At 39.2% G+C, this 18,577-nt stretch overlaps 1 protein-coding gene across 1 annotated transcript; it reads left to right on the top strand.

Annotated features, from left to right (window-relative positions):
- Positions 1-2,923: 2,923 nt before the first annotated feature.
- Positions 2,924-17,459, top strand: LOC114201216 (interferon-gamma-inducible GTPase 10-like). Its single transcript, XM_028093778.2, has 2 exons — positions 2,924-3,095; positions 15,752-17,459. The coding sequence occupies exon 2, from the start codon at positions 15,772-15,774 to the stop codon at positions 17,092-17,094; it is 1,323 nt and encodes a 440-aa protein (XP_027949579.1). The 5' UTR covers positions 2,924-3,095; positions 15,752-15,771; the 3' UTR covers positions 17,095-17,459.
- Positions 17,460-18,577: the final 1,118 nt, after the last annotated feature.

The raw sequence follows: 18,577 nt of genomic DNA, 5'->3' as shown, positions 1-18,577 counted from the left end.
AGTGAAAATGAACTTTTGAGACTTCATCAAGATAAAAAACTTCTGCACAGCAAAGGAAACAGTCAACAAAACAAAGAGGCAACCCACAGAATGGGAGGAGATATTTGCAAATGACACTACAGATAAAGGGCTGATATCCAAGATCTATAAAGAACTTCTGAAACTCAACACCCAAAAAACAAATAAGTCAAAAAATGGGTAGAAGACATGAACAGACACTTCTCAAAAGAAGACGTACAGGTGCCTAACAGACACATGAAAAAATGTTCATCATCATTAGCCATCAGGGAAATTCAAATCAAAACCACATTGAGATTCCACCTTACACCAATTAGAGTGGCAAAAAATTGACAGGGCAAGAAACACCAAATGTTGGAGAGGTTGTGGAAAAAGTGGAATCCTCTTACACTCTTGGTGGGAATGCAAGCTGGTATAGCCACTTTGGAAAACAGTGTGGATGTGCCTCAAAAAATTAAAAATAGAGCTACCCTATGACCCAGCAATTGCGCTACTGAGTATTTACCCCATGATACAGAGGTAGTGAAAAGAAGGGCCATATGCACCCCAATGTTCATAGCAGCAATGTCCGCAATAGCCAAACTGTGGAAAGAGCCAAGATGCTCTTCAACAGATGAATGGATAAAGATGTGGTCCATATATACAATGGAATAGTACTCAGCCATCAGAAAAGATGAATACCCAACTTTTGTGTCACCATGGATGGGACTGGAGGAGATTATTCTAAGTGAAATAAGTCAAGTAGAGAAAGTCAATTATCATATGGTTTCACTTATTTGTGGAACATAAGGAATAGCATGGAGGACATTAGGAGAAGGAAGGGAAAAATGAAGGGGGGGAATCAGAGGGGGAGATGAACCACGAGAGACTATGGACTCGGAGAAACAATCTGAGGGTTCTAGAGGGGAGGAGGGTGGGGGAATGTGTTAGCCCAGTGATGGATATTAAGGAGGGCATGTAGTGCATGGAGCCCTGGGTGTTATACGCAAAGGAAGGATCGTGGAACACTACATCAAAAAGTAATGATGAACTGTATGGTGACTAACATAGCATAATAAAAAAAAGAATAAAAAGAGATGAATAGTACAACGTGAGGAATGTAGTCAATAATATTGTAACAATGTTATATGTCAAATTGTGACTGCATTTATTGTGGAGAGCTTTGATTAATGTATAGAGTTGTTGAATCAATATGTTGGGCACCTAAAACTAAGATAATATTTTATGTTAATTATTCTTCAATCAAAATGTGGTGTGTGTGAAGGGGTAACCTCCAAATTGGAAGAGATAGTTGCTACTTGCAGGAAATCACCAGAGTTTACTGGGTTGGATAGGTTCCATTTCTTTTTCCTCATTTTTAAAGTGACAGCTTTATTAAGCTATAGTTCACATAGGTTTTATTTTTTGACCTGCTTGTCAGTAAAATAGATGTTTGTTTGAAAAGACATTAATAAAAATATTTTTAACAGGAGGAGCTTTAAGTGTATTCATCCAGAACAATTACGAAAGCAAATGAAGAACCCAGGGTAGAAGACATTGTGTAGGGAATATTGCCATTTTTGTAAAAAGGAGAAAACACATTTTGCATATTTGCTCATACATTCATAAAATGGACCTTTAAGGATGGCACCGTCCCTCTGGTATGGAAACTTGATGAATGGCCATTGTTTCTGGAGGGACATATTATTGTATATGTCTTATAATTCTTAAATATAAATTATATAGCAGATTCTTTTTCAACAAATAAATGAAAAAAAAATAAAAATTAAAGCCAGAATATGGTTGCCAAGGACACAGGGTTACTCTCAACTCAGTTTCCACCCCAAACTGGCATACTACCTTTTAATTCCTGCACTAACCACCCAGAGTTAGCAAAGATTTCCCAGATATCAGGGCTCAGTCCTTCAGAAGACTACCCTCACTTCAGACACCAGCTGCACTTGAGTGGATTCCCTAGGTCACCTGGACCTCTAACTGTCCACAAATTAGAGGGGTCCTATAACCCCCTCAGGCTTGATAATTAGAATAATACACAGAAGTAAGGAAAGCTTTATCTGTACAAATACAGTTCTATTTAAAAGAATACACATAGGGTGAGGTCTGGGAGTACACAGCTTCCATGCTTACATCACCCTCCCAGAATATCAATGCAAAAATCAACCAAAAAGCCCACTTGAGCATTGGTGTCCAAGGTTTTGATTAAGGTTTCATTATATGGACATGATTGATCAAATCATTGACCACTTGATTGAACTCAATCGCTAACCCCCCCTTCTCCTCCTTCTATTCACATGGTTGGTCTTTCTAGTGACCGGCCACTGACATGAAGCTATCTAGGATCCTGCCTGGAATCACTTCATCAGCATAACAAAGACAACTCCTATCACTTAGTGAAATTCCCTGGGGTTTTTGAAGCTCTGTGCTAGGAACCAGGGACAAGGACTAGACACACTCTTTATTAGACTTCACTCTCCATAGAGTTGGGCTGTCCAAGGTTAACAGGGGGGAGATAAGTGTCATTTTCTCAGGACTCAGCCTGTGTTCTCCTATTCTGGATTCAGATTCTGCCTGGCTTGGAGCCTATAACCTGGTTAGTGTGGGCCTCAGTTGTCACTAGGAGCCTCCCGCCTGGGATCCTGTGCCCTCCTCTTACTGATGATGCCCAAAATACACAAAATCAATGGCTATGGTGGCTTTCATTTTCCCTTCCTGACAATGGCTGTGTTTCCCAGAAGAGAAAACTACTGAACTTTGATATCACTTTCTGTTCTTGGAAATTCAGGGCTCTGTAATGTGATGCCTGCTTTTTTACTCTTGGCCAGATTCCTGTGGGGGTGGAGCCGAGGTCAGAGATGATTTAAATCCTGTCTGCTCCTCACATACAGTTTAGACCTTTGGGTGACAGTCAGCTCTTTAATCTCTGCAGTGACCACAGTGCAAGGCCAGTCTGTGCAGAGGAGTGTTCCTGCTGTGGACTAGAGGGAGCACTTGAACCAGACTTAGCGTTTCCTGAGCTGCCAGGGGACACATTCAGAGTTCAACTCTGACACCAGAAGACTCTTTTCTTTCAGGATTTGGTAAGCAAGAAATCACTTTGGATTGAGTACAGGTTTAAAAATACAATTCTAGATCCATACATCTAAGGGTGAGAGTGTCTGGATGCTTGATTTTGGGTGCTGTGGACTTAGAAGGCTGAGGGGCAGGATGTCTGGTGGATGTCTTAAGCCAGTCAGAGCACTTAACTATTTGGGACATTTTCAGAGAACAAACTTTATTCCTGTGAACTGCAGAAGGATCGTGTGAATGTCAGGGGTGTCAGTGGATAGGGGCTTTTCCCCAAGAGCTTCTGGATCAAACATCCCCCATCTCATGCCTAAATACCTTCCCTTGGGGATACAATGCATATATATGTTAAAAGACAATTCAACTGAATAAATAGGAAAGAATGATTGGCTTTATTAAATGAGTCATGAATTAGGTAGCATCTTATCTAGCAAATACAGAGAAGCCCTATTGAACTGTAGGAAAACAAATGTTTTTAAAGGAAGAGAGGAAGGGGAAAAAATATTATCAAAGAACCCATTGCGGTTTATTTTTTTTTTATTTTTTAAGTACACTCCATGACCAGCATGGAGCCCAGTTTGGGGCTTGAACTCACAACCCTGAGGTCAAGACCTGAGTTGAGATTAAGAGTAGGATGCTTCACCAATTGAGCCACCCTGGGACCCCAAGAATCCATTGCTTTAGTCAGGATTGCTCTCCTAAAGGGAAGGGAAAGCAAATTTCCCATGGCTGATCAGGAAATTCCTACATTGACTGGTTAAATTATACATGCCCAGGGGAGTGAAACTGTAGTTAGGTTAGGTATTTGGTCTTGGTTTAATGAGGTCAGGCCTTAACTTAAGAAGCTCCTATGGCCTTGTGACCCTGTGGCCCTGTGGAACTTCTTTTTCACAATTCCCCTACTTTGTTCAGACTCTAAGCTTAACTTAAAGATGTGATCAAAATGTAAGACAATGGTGCCAACTTGAGCTACTCTTCAGTGGTTCTTGCAGCTTTTGTTGATCCTTTGCATGGTATTCACATGTCATGATGTTCTTGCTTAATCTCTGTGATATTCACAGGTGATGACTTCAGGTTCACCCTTTTGGTATCAGCCATCCCTCTACCTTCTTTTTCTGACATTCCAGTCTCAGGGAGATTATTTGTTTAGTGGTCAGCACCGGTGAACATGCATTTAAAACTTTTGATACCATACAATATACCTGGTAGATTATTATAATTTTTATAAACAGGATTCTTTTTAATGATTAGAGTGTACTTTGAAGGCATGGTTTCCAAGACCCAAATACTCAAAATCAAATAAATCAAAGGAAGTCCCCACTAACGGAGTCATCTTTTTAAGCCAAGTGGCTTGCTCAGTGATCTTATGTAGTTGTGTTTCAATTTCCCCAGAAGTGTTAATCTGGATGCACTGGTGATGTTGGTTACAGTATAGACAGCTCTTGCTAGGCTAAAAGATAATCAGAGGCTGTCTTATTGTCAAGACAATCTTTGGCCAGAGAGTCTAGGGCTCTTTCTTGGGCATTTATTGTCTTAGGAATGGATTTTGTAATATCTTTAGGAGTTAAGGAAAGGTTCCTGATCAAATTGTCCTGTAAATTTACTGTTAACCAGGGAAGCATAACCTTGTCAAAGGAAGCAAATCTTGAGTTATGAATGTGCCCTGGTTGCTCTTTTTTTAACTCAGTGATGTAAATCCAAGGGAGCTGACCAATGTGATGTCATATTTTGCTTGAGAAAATTTAGGGACATGATTGGATTTTCTCTTAGACTAAAATAAAAGATTGTTTTACATTCTGGAGTTTCCTCCCCTTCTGAGCAACTGGCTCAGACATACAGCTGAGCATTATTTTTATTTTTATTTTTATTTATTTTATTTTTATTTTATCAGGCATTATTTTTCCAGGATTATGTCAGAATAAAGGAAAGGAAAAGAAGGACAAAGGGTTTCATATTTAGTTAAAGTATGAAGACTTGATCTGTTGTCTTGGAGGAAGGCAGTCTACCTCGATGTCAGCTACTTATCCACCTATTCAATTGATTTAGAGATTTCTAGCATCTGTACAGGACCAGGTGTCAGGTAAAGCCTTCTTTAGCTGTGAAATGTGTACCCAAGATTCAACATCTTCTAGTTTTGTAGAAATATCAGTGGTTGAGAGCACTTGGCAAGATCCCTTTCGATCCAGAATACCCAATCACCAGACTCTAGACTATGACCAACAGGATCCTTTGAATTGGGATCTAGGAAGACATCTTTAACCTGTTGATGATAGTCTTAATGGTAAAACATTAAATATTTTGCTGTAGTTGGTCATACTAGCATGAAACAACAAGGTATCAGCAGAAAGTTTTATACCAATAGACATTGGTCTTCCAGTGACTATGTTGTGTGGGGTGAGTTTACATTGCCCAAAGAGGGTACTGCAAAGGGTCAGCATGTCCAAAGGTGATACCTTAGGGTAGGGATATCTAGGTATTTTTGGCTAGTTTAAAAATTTTAAGTTTGAGGATCCCATTAAATCTCTCAGCTTTGCCTGATGATTGAGGGTGATAGGGCCAGTGATGATTCCAAGAAGTTTGTAAGGTTTTGATTAAGCTGGTATGATTTGTCCAATGAAATGGCTGCCTCAATCACTGGCAATTGTGGAAGGTATATCCCATGTGGCAAACACAGTTTCTACCAGTTTTTGTGCTACTGTGAGAACGTCAGCCTTGCAGCAGGAGAAATCTTCAACATATGTGAAAAACATACATATAACATCAAGAAAATATTGATAACCTGTACTAGGTTTTAGTTGAATAAAAACCATCTGCAGGTATTCAATACAGGAATTCCTGTGTGAGGCCTCCAGGGGCAAAACAGTTTTTCCAGGATAATGGACCTGACAAGTCAGACATTGCTGGTAGACTGTTCTCACAATTTTATACAAATCTCCCCTCGAATGTCTAGTCATAGTTTGAGTCATCTTAAATGTACTATGGTTGGTGAAGGGGTGAAAAAAACAAAAAATGGAGTTTATCAAGGAGTCAGGAAAAATCAAGCAGCTGTCTTGGGTTTCCCAAAGCTTAATTGTTTGTTCAACTTATAGCCATTGTTTATCTATCTTATTTTCTCTGGTTCAGAAGTAGAGTGTTGCCATGTTACCCTGACATCAGAATGGCAGAAATCTCACAATGAGGGGATATTTTTTTCTAGCAGCAGAATGGATGTTATCCACATGTGCCACAATCTTTATAGATTCTTTTGCTGGCTGCCTTTGTGTGAGAGTCAGCTGGGGCATTTTCCTGATACTCTGGTTCAGTCCTTTTAGTGTGAGCCTCAGTTTTGATGACAGCAATTTCAGAAGGTAAGAGAGTGATTACAAGTGATAACATTATATTAAGATGGTATCAAATTTCTAGAAATTTCACGTGTTTTGCTTTCTAAGAAGATCATTTAAATGGAAAGGAAACCTTAACAACCTATTACCAAAAGTAGATCAAATGTTAAAAACAAAGAAATGAAAACTTTGTCTTTTTAGCAGATAGGAAACCAAATATTAATTTTTCACCAGCTTACTTTTGTATTAAAATTTATTCATTCCCAATGTGAGTTGCATGTCAGGACCGACTCACATTGGGCTCTCTATTCTGTTCCATTGGTGGCTGTGTCGGTTCTTGTCCTAGTACCATATTGTCTTGAAGATTACAGCTTTGTAATATAGCTAGAAGTCTGGCATTGTGATGCCCCTAGTTTTGTTTCTCTTTTTCAACATTTCCTTGGCGATTCGGGGTCTTTTCTGATTCCATAAAATTATAGGATTGTTTGTTTTAGCACTTTGAAAAATGCCATTGGAATTTTGATTAGGATGGCATTGAAGGTATAGATTGCTCTGGACAGCATGGACATTTTCACAGTGTTTATTCTTCCAATCCATGAGCATGGAATGTTTTTCCATCTCTTTGTGTCTTCCTCAATTTCTTTTGTAAGTATTCTATAGTTTCTAGAGTACAGATCCTTTACTTTTTTGCTTAGATTTCTTCCTAGGTATCTTATGGTTTTTGGTGCAATTGTAAATGGGATCAATTTCTTAATTTCTCTTTCTTCAGTCAGATTGTTAGTGTATAAGAATGCAACTGATTTCTGTGCATTAATTTTATAACCTCCCACATTGCTGAATTGCTGTATGAGTTCTAGCAACTTGGGGGTGGAGTCTTTTGGGTTTTCCACATAAAGTATCCTGTCATCTGCAAAGAGTGAGAGTTTGACTTCTTTGCCAATTTACATGCCTTTTATTTCTTTTTGTTGTCTGGTTACTGAGGCTAGGACTTCTAGTACTATGTTGAACAACAGTGGTGATAGTGGATATCCCTGCCATGTTCCTGACCTTAGAGGAAAAGCTTTCAGTTTTCCCCATTGAGAATAATATTTGCTGTGGGCTTTTTGTAGATGGCTTTTATGATATTGAGACATGTTCCCTCTATCCCTACATTTTGAAGAGTTTTCATAAAGAAACAATGCTGTACTTTGTCAAATGCTTTTTCTGCATCAATTGAGAGGATCATATGGTTCTTGTCTTTTCTTTTATTAATGTGATATGTCACGTTGATTGTTTTGTGAACATTGAACCACCCTTGCAGCCCAGGAATAAATCCCACTTGGTCGTGGTGAATAATCCTAATGTACTGTGGATCCTATTAGCTAGGATCTTGGTGAGTATTTTGGTATCCATCTTCATAAGGGATATTGGTCTGTAATTCTCCTTTATGGTGGGTTCTTTGTCTGGTTTTGGGATCAAGGTAATGCTGGCCTCATAGAATGCTTTCCTTTCACTTCTATTTTTTAAATAACTTCAGAAGAATAGGTATTAGTTCCTCTTTAAATATTTGGTAGAATTCCCCTGGGAAGTCATCTGGCCCTGGACTCTGGTGTTTTGGGAGACTTATTACTGCTTCAATTTCCTTGCTGGTTATGGGTCTGTTCATGCTTTCTATTTCTTCCTGTTTCAGTTTTGGTAGTTTATAAGTTTGCAGGAATGCATCCATTTCTTCCAGATGCCTAACTTGTTGGCATATAGTTGCTCATAATGTGTTCTTAAAATTGTTGTATTTTCTTGCTGTTGGTCATGATCTCTCTTCTTTCATTCGTGATTTTATTAATTTGGGTCCTTTCTCTTTTCTTTTTGATAAGTTTGCTGAGGGGTTTATGAATGTTATTAATTCTTTCAAAGAAGCTTCTAATTCCATGGATTTGTTTTACTGTTCTAGTTTCTATTTCATTGATTTGTTTTAATCTTTATTATTTCTCTTCTCCTACTTGGTTTAGGCAGTATTTGCTGTTCTTTCTCCAGCTCCTTTAGGTGTAATCTAACTTTTCTAATTTTTTGATAAAGGCTTGTATTGCTATGTACTTCCCATTTAGGACCTCCTTTGCTGTATCCAAGAGATTTTGAACAGTTGTGTCTTCATTTTCATTAGTTGCCATTAATTTTTTAAATTATTCTTTAATTTCCTGGTTGACCTATTCATTCTTTAGTAGGATTCTCTTTAGCCTCCAAGTGTTTGAGTTCCTTCCAAATTTCCTCTTCTGATGGAGTTCAAGTTTTAAAGCACTGTGGTCTGAAAACATGAAGGGAATAATCCCAATCTTCTGCCTTTGTTGAGACCTGATTTATGACCCAGTCTTTGATCTATTCTGGAGAATGTTCCATGTGCACTTGAGAAGAATGTGTATTCTTCTGTATTGCTTTGGGATGGCACACTCTGTGTATATCTGTGAAGTCCATTTGGTCAAGTGTGTCATTCAAAATCCTTGTTTTCTTTGATCTTCTGCTTAGATGATCTCTCCTTTGCTGTGAGTGGGGTGTTGAAGTCCCCTACCATTATTGTATTATTATCAATGTGTTTCTTTAATTTGGTTATTAATTGGTTGATCTAACTGGCTACTCCCAAGTTAGGGACACAAATATTTATAACTGTTAGATCTTCTTTTTGGGTAGACCCTTTAAGTATGATATAGTGTCCTTCTTCATCCCTTACTATAGTCTTTGGTTTAAAATCTAATTTGTCTGATATGAGGATTGCTACCCCAGCTATCTTTTGAGGTCTATTAGCATGATAAATTGTTGTCCACCCCCTCACTTTCAGTCTGGAGGAGACTTTAGGTGTAAAATGAGTCTCTTGTAGACAGCATAAGGATGGGTCTTGCTTTTTTATCCAATCTATGTCTTTTGATTGGAGCATTTAGCCCATTTACATTCAGAGTAACTATTGAAAGGTATGAATTTAATACCATTGTATTATCTTTAAAGCCCATGTAGATTTCTGTAGATTGCCTCTGTTTCTTCTGGTCTATGTTATTCTTGGGCTCTCACTTTGCTGACAGGATCCCCTTTAATATTTCTTACAAGGCTGGATTCATGGTCACAAATTCTTTTAATTTCTGTTTGTCCTGGAAGCTCTTTATCTCTCCTTCCATTCTGAATGAAAGCCTTGCTAGATGAAGTATTCCTGGCTGTTTTTCTCAATTTAGTACCCTGAATATATAATGACAGCCCTTTCTGGCCTGCCAGGTCTCTGTGGATAGGTTTAATGCCAGCCTAATGTTTCTACCCCTGTAACTTAAGAAATCTCTTTTCTTTCAGAATTTCTTTCAGCTACTTTCAGGATTTTTCTCTTTACCTTGAAATTTGCAAGTTTCACTACTATATGTTGGGGTGTTGGTCTATTTTATTTATTTTGAGAGGTGTTCTCTTTCCCTATTGGACTTGAAAGCCTGTTTCCTTCCCCAGATTAGAGAATTTCTCAGCTATGATTTGCTCAAATATACCCTCTGGTTCTCTCTCTCTTTCTTCTGCCTCATGGACCCCAATAATCCTAATATTGTTTTGCTTTATGGTATCACTGATTTCTCAAAGCCTCCCCTCATGTTCCATTAGTTGTTTATCTCTCTTTTCCTCAACTTCCTTCCTTTCCATCAACTTGTCTTCTGTGTCACTCCCTCTCTCTTCTGCCTCATTTACCCCCCCTGTTAGGGTATGCAATTTAGACTGCATCTCAGTTAGAGCATTTTTATTTTTGGCCTGATTAATTTTCATTTCTGCACTAAGATATTCTCTAGTGTTTTTTATCCCTTTTTCAAGCCCAGCTAGTAACTTTATAATTGTTATCCTGAATTACAACTCCAATGTTTTACTTATATCCATATCAATTAGATCTGTGGCAGAGAGTATTACCTCTGGTTCTTTCTTTTGTTGTGAATTCCTCCTTCTAGTCATTTTGCCCAGAGAAGAATGGATGAATGAGTGAACACTATCAAAAATATGAACCATGACCCAAGCAAAATACACATTAGACAAATCTGAAGAGGTCAGAAACTAGAAAAAACTGAAAAAGGAAAAAAAGGAAAGAAAAAAAAAGGACAGGAGAAGATAGTATATAATTTCATAAGGTGGACAAAACAGGGTGATCCACTTGGTCCTTAGTGTATTTTGGTCTGTTGTTAGAAGACACTAAATCCCAAAATTGTAAGGAAAGCAAAACAATGTGCGTATGTGTGTGTGTGTGTGTGTGTGTGTGTGTGTGTATGTGTATAAAATTGAATAGAGAAAGGAAGCCAAAATGAGGAATATATATACACATACATATATATATATACATATACACTTATAAAGTAAATGTAAAAAAGGAAAGTTAAAAAAAGACTTAAAAACAAAGACTTGATAAAATAAGAAACTTGTTGAAAGAGGAAAAAAGAAAAAAAATGGAAAATTTTAAACAGAAAGATAAACGAATCATGAGAAAAAAACCCTCAAATTGTATATACTATTTTCCCCTAGCACTGGAGTTTTGCAATCCCATGTGGGCTGTAAACTTGCTGTTCACCTGTTCTTCCAGTTGACCTTTTGGGTGTGGGACCTGCTGCATTGATTCTTAGGTGTCTTTGCCTGGGAGTACTTCACCTCCCCTTGTGAGTGGACCAGACTCAGTGTAAGTTGTTTTTAGTTGCTCTGACTGGCATTTGTTCCCTGAAGGCTTTCATGCCTCTTTAGAGGATCAAAATAAAAATGGCCATGCCCGATCTCTAGCCCCAGAACTGAAAAATTATGGCCCCCTCTCTCAGGGATAAATGGTCTTCGATTTTGTGTGTGCCAAACTCTACAGACTCCTGCGGTGTGTGCCCACAACAATCCTCCCAGGGGACTGCGGATGGTTGCCAGTTACTGTCCTTTACAGGGCTCCCACACAGAGAACTGTTGCCTGGTCCTGCACGCACCTGCTCTGCCCCTCCCAGGGGAAGGCAGAGGGTCCCCATGCTCCTGTCCTTTACAGGGTCTCCACACAGAGAGCAGTCACCCCAGCGGGCCATAGCTTGTGGTTTATGGTGAACTGAATTGAGGGCCTCCTCCAGAGCTTGCTGACAACTGGTTTCTCTGCTCCAATGCTTGGGAACTCTACTGGCTCAGGCAACCTGTTCTTTCTGTGATTCAGGGGATCCTGAGACCACATTGTCCCAACTAGTCTCCCGCTTCACCTAATGAGCACATTTCAGGCAGGGATGTCTTTCACTGAAGCAGATTTCTACAGGTTTTGGCTTTGTGCTCTGGGGTTATTTCTCTTTCCCATAACCAGCTTATGGAGGTTCCCTCACCTGCCCTTTATCTTTCTCCCCTCAGATTCACTTCCCTGCACCTCCTACCTTGCAAAAAGTGGTCGCTTTTCCACTTGTAGAGATTCAGCAATTCTTTTCTTACATCTCAGGTTGAATTCATAGGTGTTCAGAATGATGTGATAGTCCATCCACATCTTTGTAAATGAGAAGACTTTATTTTTTTATGGATGAAATTTTCTATATATTCCATTTTCTATATATGTACCACATGTTCTTTATCCATTCATCAGTCAATGGACATTTGGGCTAGTTCCATAATTTGGCTATTGTAGATAATGCTGCTATAAATATTGGGGTGCATGTATCCTTTGGAATCAGTTTTTTTTAATTCTTTGGGTAAATATCTAGTATTGCAATTATTGGATCATATGGTAGTTCTATTTTTAACTTTTTGAGTCACCTCCATACTGTTTTCCAGAGTGCAGCCCTAGTCTGCATTCCTACCAACAGAGAAAGAGGCAGAACCATAGATCTTAGATATAACATACACAGTGTGCTGGTGGGTAGAGCACTTAACTGTTTGGAGTTTTTAAAAATCCCATTTATTTTTGTTTATTTGTTTATTTAGTGTTTTACCCTAAGCTAATCATTTACCTCATGGACATATTAAGAGAAACCAACAGTATTGATGTAATTGAACTATGGACACCAGCAGTACCCAAATAACTAGGGATTGAGACAGTGATTGAACTAGTAGACCTCCAAGAATGGGGGCTGCAGCCTGATTCCACACACATGGAGAACTGTAGCTGCCACCAACAGTTCCCAACTTGGAATCTGAGTTCAGAACCAAGGACTAGGTTTAAGTTACTATGAACTATTCAATAGAGTGCCCTCTACACATAACCACAAATTTCCATTGTGGACTAAATCAGCAGATTCCATTAATGAAGATGGCAGACAGGAAACAGGGAACAGACTAAGCCACCAAAGAGCAGTGAATATAGACTGTGGACTGGAACTGGGGAAGGAATTCCAATGTGGACTTGTGGATTGAACCAAGGGCTAAGAATGGTTGCTCTGTCAGAACCTCCTATATCAGTGACAGAATTATCTATTAACCCTGGGTTGGAAAGGCAATTCATTCAGAAGCTCTAATGCAAAAAAGAGCAGAGCCCAAAGCAAGATGGACTTACCAATGGCTCTTGGAAATGTTGAGAAAGAGTGAACTCAAAAGGATTCATGGGGCACCACACTTGTTTTGCTTGTTGTCCCCAAATACAGTCAGAAGTTTGCTTTGGATCTAGACACTGACACCAAACTGTTAAACAAACAAATTGAACCAAGTAATTCTAAAGACCTAATTGACTTTATTAAGTGATTTTTTGAATTGGGTAATATCTCATCTAGGAATTAGAAAGGAGCACCATTATGTGGTAGAAAAGGAAAGAATTTTAAATGAAGAAAGCAGAAAAACAATTATTAGGAAAGAATCCTTGTTTTAGGCACAGTTGCCATCCTAAGGGGAGAGAAGGGGATCTGTCAGTACAGTTTTTAGTGCTAACCAGGAAACTGCCAAGTTGACTGCTGTAAGATTACATCCCTGGGGGTTGAAACTGCCGTTAGGTGCCAAGTCTTGGTTTACTGACTTGGGGCTTTAACTTAAATGGATCCATTATGGCCCTGTGGCTTTCTTTTTAACACATCTCTCCATAGAAATATAAAACCTGTGTGTCTCACACTGACTTCATTTTGAGTCCTAGTTTTACCTCTCCCCACCTAATTGTGTGCTCTTCCTTTGCTTCCTGAGACAGAGCTCTGCCCTTGGATCCTAGTTCTGAGCATTGCTAACAGTAGGACCCTCATTGTCTGTCTCTCAACCTCATCATTTATTTGATTTTTAATTTGAAGTTGGAAATGGTTATATGTCCTTACAGAATTATTAAGGGGATGAGATGAGGAATATATGTAGAGATGCACATCTAAGGTTTATTGGCATGGATTTCTCACCTTCCTCCCATTTCTATCCCAGCTACAGAGAACACACTGCTTGAGGGTGAAATACAACCTCCCAGGGATACCATAAAGTACTCTGCCCCTGCTCCCCCTGCACTGCTGTTGCAGCAGAAAATAATAAATAACAGAGCTTCACATACAACATCAGGTGAGGTATAGAACCTTAACAATAGGGCATGGCTTTTGTGAGGTTGAAATTTGCTCAGCACACAGAATTTTACTGTCCATATCTGCTTACCCTCTAATCCTGTCATTTGGTTCCCTTTCTTTTTATTTGTTCCATTCCTTAGGACCTGTCTCAGTCAGATTTCCTCACCCTCCTATGTATTGTTTTATCTAGAAAGTATGCTGGCTCATGAAGCAAGGTGTTTAAAGGACTCTTTTTGTTTTTCCTCCCCCATCCTCTGAGAATGCACAGGCATGAGACTACACCTGATGGGGCTGGAGTCTCACCTTGTTGGCTCCTCCTTGAGGCCCAGGTTGTATATGCAACTTCCACACCCAGGCTTGCTCATTTTGCTTTGTGTGCTGCCTGCTGTCCAAAGGGGTTGTGGGGGTTTGGTCTCCAAACAGCAAGGGGTCGTCCCTTCACATGCCAGATGCTCAAGATTTCCACTCTTCTGTATGTGAAAAATATTCCTGCCAGGTAGTCAGAAGTGTTGGCACCATGATTAATAGCTTAATAGCTTCCTTTTTCATATTTGACAAGCTAGATTCCCATACTTTTCTCTTCTAAGGAGAATGTTTGCATGCCCCATTCATATGTGTGCCAGTCCAGACAATGTACACTTGGTCTGAATAATTTCTTCCAAAAATATCTTTTGCCATCCTCTCCTGCACTTCAGACTTTGGCTACAAGGAAGCCCATAGAGGATGTCCTGATCCCTCACTTCTAGCCAAAGGACATTTCTACAGCCTGCATGCTGCCCAGGCATCAGTAGTGACTTGAGGTTGTTCCCTGGTCTAAAAATTCTGCACCCAATCTCAGTAGGGGACAGTATACAACTATTGCACATTACATTTTGTCCTGAGTATATGATTTCTTCTGGTGCACCTCTTAAGGTATAAGTCTCCAGTGATCAGATAGATCCAGGACTCCAAAATGTGCTCAGTTTCATTCACATCAGAGAAGGTGACAGAGGGACCTCCTTATCGTGACTGATATCTTACATCCCATTCAGTAACTGCTTCAGTCTTTGCTAACATGATCTTTTACATCAATGACACTTTATACATCAGTCAGTCCTCTAGGTGGATTATCTCTCCTACATGATTTCTTTCCACTTTTATACACAGGCATAAAGCAGGTAATGGGTGGGGGTCACAGGACAGTTGGGATGACTCATAGCAAGTCCCAAGTGGATAGTCCAATACGTTTTTTTAGAACATGGGAATCCATGCCACCTACTGCTTCTGCTAGAGGAAAAATAAAAATAATCCTTTCAATACCTTGTTTCATGAACCAGCACATTTTCTAGATAAAAGAAAACACATTTGCAACTATTAAAACTTTCTATCTCCTAATCAAGATATATAGCATCTTTTCTGAGAAGGAAAGGAGCCACTAATTCTTATTTAGCTGCCTCAGAGGGGAATCAATGTCTATGACATGCTGATGTTGGAGGTTATCAGAAGTGTGTTTTCTGGAGGTTCTTACACCACAGGTGAGAAGGGGTGTGGTGGTGAATGTTGGTGTTGTCTTTTTAGATTTGCTACCACAAAGAAGTATTATTTTCATAACATTACAAATAAAGAAAAGTGAAGCAAGTTAAATAAAGAAAAATATGGGCAGCTAAGTTTGGATGGAAGAATCAGGCTTTGAAATAAGTCTAGAAAAATGAAGAACACCTTTAAGAAGAAGGGCTTTCCAAGATAAGGGAAGAGGCTGAGCATGGGCAAACTTTTCCTCTAGGTCAGAAGTCTACACAAAGCCTGAACAGAAAGAGAAGAGCTCCTGAATACAATGTTGTGGTGAAGACTGAGTTTCTCCATTGCCCATGATAACACACCCAAGCCACCTCTTGCACTAACTCGTTTTGCTTCCCTCTTCTTTGCTCCCCATAGGGTCCTCTACTGCTCCAGCCATGGGGTCCTCCTCTTCCACATCCTCTAATAGAAAGGGTTGCGATTTGGCCTCCAGCTTTGACAACTTTTTTAAGAACTTCAAGGTGGAAAGCAAAATCCTCTCTCAGGAAACCGTCACATTGATTCAATCATGCCTGAAGGAGGGGGACCTTCAGAGAGCAGTTTCTGCAATTAGTGATGCATTGAGAGACATTGACAATGCCACACTGAGCATTGCTGTGACTGGGGAGTCTGGGACAGGAAAGTCCAGCTTCATCAATGCCTTGCGGGGTTTGGAGCATGAAGAAGAAGGGGCTGCCCCCACTGGGGAACTGGAAACAACTTTTGAGAGAACCAAATATGAACACAAGAAGTTTCCCAATGTGACATTATGGGACCTGCCAGGCATAGGGACCACTAACTTTCCGCCTCAGAAGTATCTGGAGAAAATGAAATTTGGTGAGTATGACTTCTTTATTATCATCTCTTCTACACGCTTCAAAAGCAATGATGCACATCTAGCAAAGGCAATTAGAAAAATGAACAAGAATTTCTACTTTGTCCGATCTAAAGTGGACAGTGATTTATATAATCTAAAAAGGAGTAAACCCAACACATTCAATAAGGATGAAATCCTGCAAAGGATCCGCAATGACTGTGTGACTCAGTTGCAGAATGCCAAAGTGAGAGACCCTCAGGTCTTCTTAGTCTCCAACCTCGAGTTGTCTGACTATGATTTCCAAAGCCTGGAGACCACCCTTCTGAGGGACCTCCCAGCCCACAAGCGCCACATCTTCATGCAATACCTGCCAAATATTACTGAGGCCGCCATTGACCAGAAGAGGGATTCCCTGAGACAGAAGGTCTGGTTGGAGGCCCTGAAGGCTGGAGCATCAGCCACCATCCCTTTCATGGGCTTGATCAGTGATAATGATGTGGAGAAGCTGGAGGAGACCTTAACCCTCTACAGGTCTTACTTTGGGCTGGATGATGCATCCCTGGAAACCATGGCCAAGGACTTTAACATGTCATTGGAGAAACTCAAGGCAAACCTTAGTTCTCCCCACTTGCTATCAATTGAAAAGGATGATGAATCGTTAGGAGAAAAACTGTTAAGATATGTGGAAAAATTCTGCTCTGTTAATGGAGGACTCATTGCCACTGGTCTTTACTTTAGGAAGATTTTCTACTTGCAAAACTATTTCCTTGAGACTGTGGTGAGTGACGCAAAAGTTTTTTTTAAAAAAGAAGAGATTTTTAAGGACCTTGTGGGCTCTGGGCAAACCTATCCACTTCATAATGTAGGGAATGAAAATGGGAAAAGTGAGGCAGCCAGCTCCTGAATTATTCTCAGTGTTGGTATAGCATTGGTGCCTAGAAAATTGAGTTAGGACTTCCCTTGAAACAATACTGACCCACTGCCCTCAAGGTGTTTCACAGACATTTCCATAATTCACTCTTGAACAAACCATGAATTTAATGACTGTTACTTAACAGTGAAAGCAATCAGCTCTAAAGAATCCTTTGATATGATCCTTCCTAGGAAAATAAAGGACAAGAATCGAGTTTTCTGCTCATGGGAGAGAATAACACTTTGTGTCATTGTTACTGTATAGCCAGCACTGGTCTTTCTACTGACATAGTAGTAAAAAAATCTACTGTTTACACAGTAGATCCTCAAAACTGATTTTTAAATAAATGGATACATAGTCTATTTTTGGCATTCCTGTCATTCTTTTGTGAATGCATAAATTCTGATTATTAGTAGATCATCAATTAATGTGACTGATAATCCTCCTTGTCCTTTCCAGAGTTATCATTTTATTTAAAAGCATAAAAGATAGCTGAACATGTGCCACAGGAAATGAAAGGGAAACATTAGCTAAGGAAAAACTTTATCTGGGGTACTTTGTGAGAGGGACAAGTGTCTAAGATAGAAAAATAGTCCAAGGTTTGCATATTGTAGGTCTAGACACTCCTTGGCTGCTATCAGTGTATTTGGTGCCTGAACTTGAGAGGTTAGGGAATAACAGACAAGAGGATTTTGATAAATCTAAGTGGAAATTTTAAAAATGCAAAAGGTATTTAAATATATGCAATCCTCCATCTAATAAGGGAAATGCAAATTAGGAATGAGATCTACACAAAAATATCATTTATCTCCCTTTAGATTGGGGAAAATTGCAGAGTTTGATATTCTGTGGGTGAAACTATAGAAAAATTGTTGTCATCATGCAATGTTGGTGGGTACACAAAATGATCTAGCTTACAATGTGGTAAATTAACCCATCTCTAGGAAAATTATACACACATTAACACTTTGCCCCAGTGATCTCACTTTGAAGAATCAGGGTCATAAAAAAATGAGAGTAGATTGGTGGTTGGTAGGCATTGGAAAGTGGGGGAAACATATAATGCTGTTGAAAGAGCACATCTTTCAGTTATAAGGTGAATGTATAGTGTGATTATAGTTAATAATACTGTATAATAATACTATACAACAACAATACTTGAAATTTGCTAAGACAGTAGATCCTAAGCCTGCTCACCACACACACAAGGTGAATATGTGAGGTGATGGATGTATTAATTAATTTGACTGCAGTGCTCATTCCACCATATGTACATATATATGAAATCATCACATTGTATACTTTAAATATATATGATTCTGTTTGTCAGTTTTACCTAAATAAAGCTGGGGGGGACAAAAAAGCTGGAAAATTTTAAAAAGATACATGCTTAAAATTATTAATTGCAGCACTATTTGAAATGGTAAAACACAAAATTCAAATGTTCTTTAAAGGAAATGTTACAGTCACAATA

The sequence above is a fragment of the Eumetopias jubatus genome, unplaced genomic scaffold (assembly GCF_037043125.1).
Source record: "Eumetopias jubatus isolate StellerSeaLion01/CBP00866 unplaced genomic scaffold, mEumJub1_p1.0 scaffold_5, whole genome shotgun sequence".
In the NCBI taxonomy this organism is placed as follows: domain Eukaryota; kingdom Metazoa; phylum Chordata; class Mammalia; order Carnivora; family Otariidae; genus Eumetopias; species Eumetopias jubatus.
This window is presented reverse-complemented; position numbering and strand designations above follow the sequence as displayed.